This window comes from Pomacea canaliculata, linkage group LG4 (genome assembly GCF_003073045.1).
Source record: "Pomacea canaliculata isolate SZHN2017 linkage group LG4, ASM307304v1, whole genome shotgun sequence".
NCBI classification, from domain to species: domain Eukaryota; kingdom Metazoa; phylum Mollusca; class Gastropoda; order Architaenioglossa; family Ampullariidae; genus Pomacea; species Pomacea canaliculata.
Window position 1 is genome coordinate 13,267,054 of NC_037593.1, and position 10,986 is coordinate 13,278,039.

Sequence of the window (10,986 nt, forward strand, 5' to 3'; positions counted from 1 at the left end):
TTTGGGTTTTTTTTACATTTGAAGTATGTTTTATTTTCGACATCAGTTTGGTTTTAATTCTTTTTCCTCCAAATTCTACAGCACCCTTTATTCTAATAACCCTCTATTTTACAAGATGATCTTGTTATATTTCTTATCTCTTTTCTTTATAGTGTTCTTCTTGTTCGTCTCCTACCTTTTTCTTCTTTTTTCTTCTTCATCATTTTGAGTGATCTTTATACACTACAGTCAGCTGAAGACCCTCACTTTCCGACATTTTTTTTAATATTTGCAGATACATGTATATTCATTTATCACACACATCGTTATTGTTACGTGTTTTAACAATATTGAAAATTACTCCAGTCCTCATTTTTTATCGTCCACTTTGTTAAAAAAAACTTACCACTTTCATTTTTTTTTTTCTCATTGCAGACGATCGAACAACGAACTCTTACTATGACCGGAAATCGCCGTATCGGCAGATGGATTTAATACGTATGCGAAGTCTCAACAGATCACCTCTTAACTCCCATTCGGAATCTGACATCTAGAAAAGCCCATGCACTCAATGGGGGATCCTGTCATTGAAATAATCAGATCTTTTCACGCATTTTAATTTGTGGCTGGTGGGACGCATAGTGATTGATGTTTAAAGATACAGGTACAAACTATTGATGGAAGAGCAGGAATTGGTTTTGACATTACCTTCTGATTTCTGAGAGTCATCAAGATAGTTTTGGAAACACCTTTATCCCCTTCCTCCCTCCCAAAACCCATTTGAAAGTGATTTGTGAGTTGCTCGTCTGGAGGATGAAGGCGATGACTATGTGATAATGACACATTGCACCACGACGACAGAGTAATGCCCTGTGTGACTTTGTCATCGACCTGTTCATAAAGACGACGAAGTGCTGAGTAAAAAAAAAAATAAAGTGCTTCTTAACTTTCTGTCAAGTCCAAAAGCGGAATCTCAAACGAGGCTGGACTGTCCCCCGGTGACGTGTTGAGTCAACACACGGTGGATAGGCTTTGTGTGACGTCACTTCGCCAACTGTTTATGTGGTGCATTGTAACGGGTCTACATTATGGTATTTTGAATGTCTTGTCTTTATGTTGTGGCTGTATCTTTTTTTTTTCATTGCTGGGGTGGACGCTGGAGAAAGATACGTTGAATCATCGTTAGATTGTATTAATTTTGAACTCGATATCATTAACTCGCGATGCTGTTACCACTCGCGCTTGTTTGTTGACGGTTGTTGTGGGCTGCTCGACTGGTTGTTTGCAGATCTTGATTCATGTGCAAATGGTATTTGTTACTCAAGGACCCCAATAATACAAATCCAGAACATTTCAGAGACCAGAGAATTAATCCATTCTTTAATCGAAGACAAACATGTTGCATTCAGCCTGAATTCTGAGAGAGAAATTTGTATTTGTTTTCCAGGGTGGCTTTTAAAATCCTAAATATTCAGTTGTGAGATTCGTCTAAACACACCCAAAGTTAATCTCAGGCCTAACAGTACTGAAACATCTGGACAAGAGAAGAACTCTTACCTTTTATGGACGGTCTAGACAGTAAAGAGATTCAACGAGAAACTCTCGAGACTTCTAAGTACTCACACACAGTCCGGAATTTTACGAACCCTATTCGGCGACTTCCAAAGGTATGGTCGAGAAAAAAAACCGACGGGTGACTGGTCTGACAAGTTTCTTTAATGATTCCTACTTTTTGTCATGTCTGGCACAAGAAATCTTGCATTTTCCTAGATTCGTACGGGTTGAAGAGTGATGCCAGTTGTGATAAACATTTTTTTCGGATGCTGAAGAAGCATTCCATGAAGTCCCTTTCCACGCTTTAACTGCTCTTCTTTATTTTGTGCCCACGAGACGTGCCTGGCGAAAAAAGATATTGCTTGCTTAAAGACTACCATGAGTGACAAATATTGTAATCAAAATAATCAGTTCAGCTGATGATGTAAACAAAAGACTCTGAAAGTAACACGAAATATTGCGATACATCAATTTGCCATCTCATCGCCATTTTAGTTTTTGTCCAAACCTTTTGCAGTGCAAAGATTCCCTGCTCCTGTCCGTCACCTCCTCCGAAAACTATTCGTACACGAACTCATCAAAATTATAAAATTCATTATGCAGAATTTATGTTCAAATTACCTGTCACAACTCATCAAGTTATCGGTTTCAGTATGTCAATACCTTCAGTTCATAATTACTCTTCTGAAGATGATGGTAATGACATTTATTTATCTTTGCGGAAAGTAAACACTCCCCTGAATTAAAGACAGTTGCAGTACAGTGTCCATCATACCTGTTCACACATTCTACATTCAAGTAAACATTCACAAACATTCGACAAGACCTCTCACAACAAACATTCCTTCATCAACCTCTTTAGTTGACAAGTCTGGTGCAGGAGCAAAGGAGTGTCTAGAATTTCTCGCCAATAAATATGTTTCATATGAGGTCGGAAATATTTTATTCAAAAAGTTGTTTCTCAACTTAAATGACATTTTTGTAGGTCGTTGCTCCAGCCATCTTTTGACATTGTTAGGGAAGACAAACTTACACTTGGAAAAACTAAATCTTCATTACATTTTGAGTTTTCTCTGAAAATGTCGAAATGGCCAGATCTTTGTTAGAGGGACGGTGGTAGGATTTCATCAGGTTCACGACCTTTTTATTCTCTTTTTTAATGTGTAGAATTGTTATGTTTTTAACCAAAAAATGGTTTATTTTCTTTTTGATGTGGGAGTCAGGTGCCACACGTTGCTGATAAATCTGTGTGTATCCGCCCACTGGCTGTGTTGATTTTGCATCTTTCTCTAGCTGAGATGTGTTTTGTTTAGGAATGGGCTTCTCCATCTGCAGACAGTTGGAATCACGTGTCGCATGAATTAGAGAAAGCATGTGTCTGTAGTCTTCATGTTCACTCCTAACTGGCTTACTGACTGCTGCGCTCGCATTTTCCGGTTCCTTTTCTGTGTGACCTGCTGATATTCAGAGTAATCCATTCAGCTTAAACAGGTTCATTCGCCCTCACCAGTGAAAACAATTAACAAAAACACTGTTGATGCCAGAGATAAGCACAACCTGGAGATGCAATACCCAGGCCGTGTGGAGAGGGTGGGACATTGTCTGGCAATTGTCTGGTTCTCTTGTTTCAGGAGGAAAGCTAAAAGTAGATCACACTTTTTATTATTATTATTATTTTATTTGTTTTGTTTTCTATTGTTTTCTATTTTCTGTGCTTCAGGTAGGTAGTCTGGAAGTCACATCAACGCTAACCTTGATACATCAGTGTTTTAGTGGAGTGAGAGAGGCTCAAAGATTTTTTTTCTCTCTCTCTTCTCTTCCAACATCAAACCTAACTCACACATATTGACAAAACAGCCAATGATAACGGCAATCCATTCAAAAAGAAAATCAGTCTCCAAACTCCAGGCGTATTTCTCCAGCAAAGCTTATCTCTAGGGCTGGACCGTTGAGCCACAGATCCATCCATACTCCTGGGAGGTAAAGGGCGGTGTGGGAGGGAATGGGACTTGCACTATACGGATCCAAGCTCAGCTTGTTAAATGAAATCTGAGGAAGCCAACGAGGCAGCGGGTCCGTTATTACCAGAAATCTGACAGACCAGACAGACAGGAGATCGATCACTAGAGAGAATCTATCATTAGACAGGAGGGATGTCAGGGTGGAAGGGTGTCAAAATGACTCCACAAGTCCGGAATTTCAACTTCTCTTGCTTTTTTTACTCTTAGAAGCTACTTATTTGTAAACACATTATTATTATTATTATTATTATTATTATTATTATTATTATTATTATTATTATTATATTATTATTATTATTATTATTATTATTATTATTATTGCTGTTGTTGTAATTTTTCTACTCAGCTATACTTCAATCAGACACACCACATCCCATCCAGTTCATGAACCACTGAAGTTCTGCTTTCTCCCTTCCTCAAACCCCAGTCAGTGTGTTTCTAAATCAAAGATGCTGTGCCAGCCCTTTATTTTTATCGTTCGCGTACATGTTGAGTTGTGTTATTTTTTTTGCAGCCGCTGCTAAACCTGGTTGTTATTTTTGCTGGTCATTTTTTTTTCTTTTTCTCAAACTTGTAACACGCAAAACGATGCACGAGCAACGAAACAGGGGCTGACTGAACCCTCTGCGCCCATCACCTCCCTGATGCTCAAAGCAGAGGCTGCTGGCAGACCCTCACACTCGGATTTCCAGTAAACCTCTCCGAGACGAGTGATTGCAGCTCATTCCTTTTATGCGGACGGGTACCATGGGAGATAAATAAATTCACGCGTTTCCCGAGGTTCAAGACAAGAACCTCGCCGGCTTCTCCGTCGGAGGAAAACCCACAAGAAAAAGCTTTTGCCTTGGGAATGGGGTAATCGGAAGTAAAGGCACAAATTGCTAAACTGCGCAACTATTTCCCGCATGGGGGGACCTACTGCATACCTCTAGACACACAAACATCTTTTGTTCCCATCAGGCAAATTGAAAGGGGGGTTACTCCAGTGTTGGTAATGGGCAGAACGTCTGGTGAAGTAAATTTTCGCTGGATATCAAAAGGTTCTATCGCGAACACTCTACCCCGGACACTACACTTTAACCACTCTTTCTTTTCAGTACTTCCGAAGAATTATTTAGAATTCCCAGAAAACAGTACATTAAACTTTTATAATTTAGTACAACATACAATTTGTTTTATTTGCGGAAGAATACCCTTAAATAAGCGAGACAAAACAATGTTCTTAGTTGTAGACCACCGGAGACATTTATCCACTGTCTAAACTACAGATGACAAGAACCCATAGAGCAAAGGGTTTTAATATAAGTATACATTTTGCTTAAGGTCACTTTATAAGTAACCGTGATTTTTTTTCCAGCAAAAGTATGAAGGTGCGATAATCGGAGCCCTCGCTGGCAGCTAAAGTCTCTTTCTCTCTCTTGCAGACACACGCATGCGCTCTCTTCTTCTCTTCCTGATTTTCTTTCTCCTTCCTTCTTTCTCTCTTTCCTATCAGCTCTATCCACCCTCACCCTTTCTCCCATATTCAAACGCTCTATTTCTCCATTTCCTGTCTGCTCATCCTCTGAATTACTCACCCTGTATTCTTGTCTCTCGCTCTTACCTGCGCTATGAATCTTTACACTAATTATAGTCTGGGTATATAGTTTGCTTGATTTCTACCCCTTCAATTTATGGAACTTATTTTCTCCGAGCTTTACCGTGATAACTGCTACAGGCGTTGTGTGATATAAACGGTGCTGTCCAAAAAAATGTCAGAAATATGCTCAAAGTTCAGGACACTGAAGTGTGTCATGTCCTCCGGCTTCAAGCCTTGAGTTTTTCTTTGTTAACCTTTTCGTGCATGCTGTCGTGAAGTATCAGTGTAGATTTATTATTGTTAAACTTATTTATGAAAAATTCAGTTCATGGCTATCTGATCAAGAATTGGAGAAAGCGTTGAGATTTTCTAGACAAGTTCCTTTCTCCATCTTGCACGAATTTTTACGAATTTATGTTGCCAGGTGGAAAGCTGGTTCTGTTACATTACCTGTTGATTTATGTATTTTGTATGGTGTATGTTAAGTTATTTATATTGGATATGTAATAAAAAATAATCACACACACACACACACGAACTGTTTGTGAGGTTAAAGAAATAAAAAAATACATGATAGATACATTTCAAAGAAAACGGATGCTATATCTTATGGTTCTAAATCTTTGAAAGACAATGGTATTGTAGTTTACCATCACTGTCAGAGAATTTTAAAGGGTGAATCTTATTCTGGGAGTATGTTTTGACTGACCAACTGTTTACATTAAAGCCACCTCGCCTTTTTGTTTCAAGCAACAATATCTGGCTACCTTCATGTACAACTTAGTTCCCGATTGTACTTTCTGATGTTTTGAGAATAGAGAGGCAAGAGGTGAAGGACTGTTAGTTCTAGCACTCAGCTTTATGTATGACATTGTCTCATTGCAAATTGATTTCTTGAATGAATAATATTTTGTTCAGATTTCTAAATGATTTTTTGTCATACTCATACTCATAACCCCATCGAATGGTAAAGCAAACTGTGAATTGCAATGTTTCATATATCCACTATTTGGTAAGTACTGAGTTCCTTTCTTTCCTGTAAAGGCCATTGTCCACAAGGCCAAGTGTTGATGAGTCGAACCTCACAAGTGCCACAAAGTCCTGCAGTGTTGGCCAATGTCTTCGTCATTAAGTGTGGACCGAAGTCCAGCAGTATTGACAAACGTATTGGCAACTAAGTTTGGACTTAGCATCTCGACCAAAGTTTCAGTGTTCCGAGCGTTGACTCCAAACTTCTGGATTTCTGTGACCTCTATCTTCAGACACTGCCAAACCCGGTCAAAGGTTACCTGATACTTGTCTCGTTCCTGATGGCCTCTGAAGCTTGTCTCCAGCGACCACGTCACTGCTGCTGCTGCTGCTGCTGTATCCTCACTCTCGCTGGACAGCCATCCGGATGTTCATCTTCGTCAGCATGTTGTCCAGCTCTCTGCTGTTCACATGAAGCCGAATTCTGCAAACAAAAGTTATCCTGGAAAGAAATCACGTGCTATGACCATGTTAGCGACGTCATCTGTTGCATCACTACCGACATCAGCATAATTGTCGTCATACTGTTATGACTTATTTTTGTGAATGACGATGAAAGTGGAAACTCGGTTTTTGCCAGTTGTTGCTGTTACGACTGCTGTTGGTTTCTTTTCTGTTGAAAATGTCTTTGTGCAGGACTGTGTTCCCTCGATTCTCATATTGTACGTTTTTGCTTGTTTTCATAAAGTTTGTAAAACTGATTGGGTACTTAGTGTGAAATTAGCTGCGTGCCTGCGTTGATCACGTGCTTTGAGTGTGTATGTGTGTAAGAAAGGGAAATAATTTGTTTGAAGAACGGGACTCATTGATGACTTGAGTGTCACGTGGTGTCATGGCTTGTGCATTCAACCAATGACTAATTTATATATTTATGAGGGAATGAGATTTTTCCGTTAAGCAACAATGCTAAAAGGTCAAGTGATGTCATTTCCTTCTTTTTTAACGACTCGGTACAACACAAGGCTAAATACGTTTTTCTAAAATCTAGGACAACGCCTATCTTCCATTCTTGTGATATACACTCACCTATGATGACATGTTTGTCATCAGAATCACACAATTAACTGATGGTCTCAGCTCTCCCTTTGTCTGTAACCTTAACAACGTATTCATCTACAATCACGACGTTAGGGTGATGTTCGTAGTCATAACTCTCCACAATAAGACATGAATATTCTCTTGTTTGTGAAAAATAGTATTTTGCACTTTACTCAAACATTAGAAAAACTTGCAGGCAGAGGGAAGTTATTTTCTGACTTCAAAAATAGAATGACTGCCTGCGCATGTCGAAGAAATAGAAAGAGGGGAGTAGAGGAAATTGCGGTGGACATGCACTGGGATTGCCAGATCTCAGGGTAAAGCCCTTAACACCGAGGATTACCGCAGTGGAAGTGTCAGAAGAAGGGTCTGCCCCTAGGTGTTGCGCTTGACCTGACTAGAGCGTCAGCCATCATGGTGTCACTAAACCCGCAAGTTTTTCTCTCTTTCATTAACATACTTCCTTTTTCTCTTTCTTTGTAGGTGATATTTATTTTATATATATATGTGTGTGTCTCTGTGTGCTGTTGTTTGTACTTTTGGATGATTTATTTCCCCTGGTTTACAGTTTCACCTTGCTTTAAATGTTCATAAATCTCTTTAAAAATCATTGTTGAGGGTTAGTGGGGCAGTGACCTGCAAAGTGGCTCATCACATTTAGGGCACGGCTTAGCCGAGTTTTCTCCCTTCCACTGCCTTTTATCTGTCCTGATATCCTTCTGGACGAAAGCTTAGAAGAGAAGTCCAATCAGACCCGTTCGTGCCACAATTTTCCGACCTTCTGCTTAAAACTAAAGTGCACCAGCTACAGAACTAAGCCTCGGTGGGTTATTTGTAGCTCCCATCCATGACGATAAAGAAAGGAGAGACTTTGAAGAAAAACGATGAAGTCTATCAGAGAACCTTACTGCGAGAAAACATTGGAACCTTCTATCGCCCCGCCATCTCCAACCGAGATGCGAAAGCTGAGCCAATCGTTGAAGGTCTTCGCTGGATATTATGTTGTCGTCGCTGTCAGCGGGATGTCCAGCAAGTTTACTCGTCTACCAGCGGGACACATGGAAGGCTGACACATGGCAAAAAGACCAGGCAGTAAATGTTACATAACATCTGCAAAAAAAACCAGGAAGAAGAGAATAACTCATTTCGGAAGCCACGCGGTGCCTGGTGGGATCGCAGCTAAAGAGTTTGTCACGAAGCAGCAGCGTCTGTCACAATCTCATCACCATCTCCCTAAAGTCACGTGTCAGCCACGTGATGAAAAAGGTTTTTCCCATCACAAGCATTCTATATTTTAAAAGTCTACAAATTTCTGAAATTACTGATTCCGTTCTTGGTAAGGAGACTTCTCCGATGGAGGTCATTCCAGTCATTTTTACCGTCGTCTCAGTCATCAACTTTTTTGTCACTCTGCTGCTGATGGTTGTTGTTGCAGCTCATCGTCATCCTCTTTGATCAGTTCGTCGGCTACTTTCCTTTTCCCACCAGGCTATGCGGTGTATTTCGCACCGTCCTCCATGTCGTTTTTTTCGAATCCTAACCCATACTCTAACGATAATTTGTGCAGCAATCTCAGACTTCTTAAGCCAACGAACTAAAACTTAAGAAAAAAAATACACACAAAAGATATCCATAACAAAAAGATGTAGACAAGTAGCAAAAACAAACATATAACGATGTTAGAATCGAACCCATTACTTTAGAACAAAGAGGGGAAACGTATTTTATCACCGGACTTCAACAGATTAAAGCATCCCTGAAACTATTTAATTGTTCATCTATTGTCAAGCCGCCCAGTCACGTGGACCAAGTCAAATCACCCTAAGGCTCTGAAAAGTAAGAACGCCCTACAATGATACCACAAGTCTCTTTCGCTACATCTAGGACGCAGACGACAGTCTTTGCACCAGTCGTCGTCCGCTGACCCACTCCACCTTCTTGTCTCCCTAGCAACAGGAACTCTCAATGGCGGAGGGTAGAAGGAGGTGGACGCCTGGCTTAGTCCTTCAGTCGCCACAAGAGGTTCTCGCTCCACAATGGATGTTACTAATGGACCGACATCGAGGTCCTTGATCATGGATGGTCAAGTCTCCGTGCTTATCCTAAATGGAACAATACAGACGCACAAGATGAAAGAATAAAAGCGAAGAGTCCCCCTTAGCTGAGTGGCCGAAGGGGAAGTGGAAATAAGACACAACATTTCGATAATAAGTCAGTGAAGGCCAAATCTTTCTTTGTCCGTTCTTTATTAAATCAGATCCCCTCCCCATCTATGCTTAGCAGCGCGCTGGGTCAGGGTGAATTTTTTCAGCTCCAGGCAGGTTTCGAAACAGCAATCTTTTGGTTTAAAGTTTAGCTCACTTCCCCAACACGCTAGCTGCATGCTAACCTGTCAGCCAGCAAAGCTTGTACTATTTTATGATCGGTTTAGCTGACTGCTATGGTCTCTGGCGACGAATCCAGTAAGCTCCAATAAACTAAAATAAAATCCTCAGACAGGCTAACAGTGTAGGTTAACAGTGCAAAGCTTCCTAACCCCTCGGTGCTGCAAATTGTCGGCCAGTAGTTCATCCACTGGGATATTACTTCTGTCGTTGGGTTTTACAGACGAGCGGGATGCTGAGCCTCGTTATGAAAATATTTTAGCACAAATACACGCGTCGCTTCCCTTTTGCAGGAACAGAGCTTTTGTTACAGGGGCTGTCCGAAGGGATAAAAGAAGAAGGTATGTAACAGGGTCAGGAGGGGAGGAGGTTATCGAACCGTTTGTAGATGGGTGTTTATTCCTGGCGTGGGTTGGATGCGATTTCTGGCGCAATGTACCCCGCTGGTAGGTCGTCTCACAGCGCGGACCCACCCGGCTCTTAGCATCGATTGTTCTGGTAACAGAACGCGAGTTTGTTATCTCCCCTGCTGTCTCCCAGCCTCCATGTCGCATCCTGCGAATGTGAAGACATGGATATGTCTGTCTTTTGGCTGAGGATTTATGTTACGTGCTGAACCACAGGCCATTGTTGCCGTCGAGAGCATCGTCGTGATTACGAGATTTGGAACTTTGTAGCTAGAAAATAATAAACCGAATGGGAGGCTGGGCATACAGCTGTCTGGCCTATGACGTCAGTGTCCAGCTGAGCTCTGTTAGCAGCTGTAGTTCAGATGTCAGCGCCCAGCTGTGTGAGTTCTGATATCAGCATCCTCCTTGACTGGTCTTGTCGCTCGTCCGTTAAACAGGTCTCAGGTACATTTCCACTTTCTCCACTACCCACGCACACGTAACTGTCTCTACATTAAGAAAACGTTTTTATACCACGTGATCCTCACTCACATCAGTCACGTCTTCTATTCCAAGTTCTTTCTTTGACATGCATTTAAAATAGGTGAACACAGGTCTGCTTTTCATAACTTTTCTACTTTGATGATGATGATGATGATGATGATGAAAGAAGAAGAGTTCTTTCTCCTCTCTTTCAGACGACGATTAACTCCGGAAAGGGATTCCAGACGGAAGTGTTGCTGTAAAGACAAGGCGGAGATGCGGAAGGCTGCAAACGAGCTTCTTCAAGAGTCGGAAAAGACTGCGTGCTTGGTCGCATCTTTTGTGATCGTTGATCAAAGAGAATGGAAGAAAGGCAACGAGAGAAGAAAAGACGTAGATTGCAACCCTTTCATGTCTTGCGCTGGGGGGAAAGGGTATTTCCGGTGGAATTTGTGTAATGCGTTACTCGTCTTCACCAGCCACAGTAAAATGTTTGAGGAATGAACCAGGTGACATCAAGAGGAACCTAC

General features: G+C 41.1%; 1 protein-coding gene across 1 annotated transcript in view; it reads left to right on the forward strand.

Moving 5' to 3' along the window:
• LOC112562163 (G-protein coupled receptor GRL101-like) overlaps nucleotides 1-6,863 on the forward strand; it is a 109,782-nt gene extending 102,919 nt beyond the window's left edge. The window contains exon 27 of the mRNA XM_025235226.1: nucleotides 415-6,863. Coding sequence (XP_025091011.1) covers nucleotides 415-533 — 119 coding nt within the window. The 3' untranslated portion in view covers nucleotides 534-6,863. The remainder of the gene's footprint in view (nucleotides 1-414) is intronic.
• The last annotated feature ends 4,123 nt before the right edge of the window (nucleotides 6,864-10,986 follow it).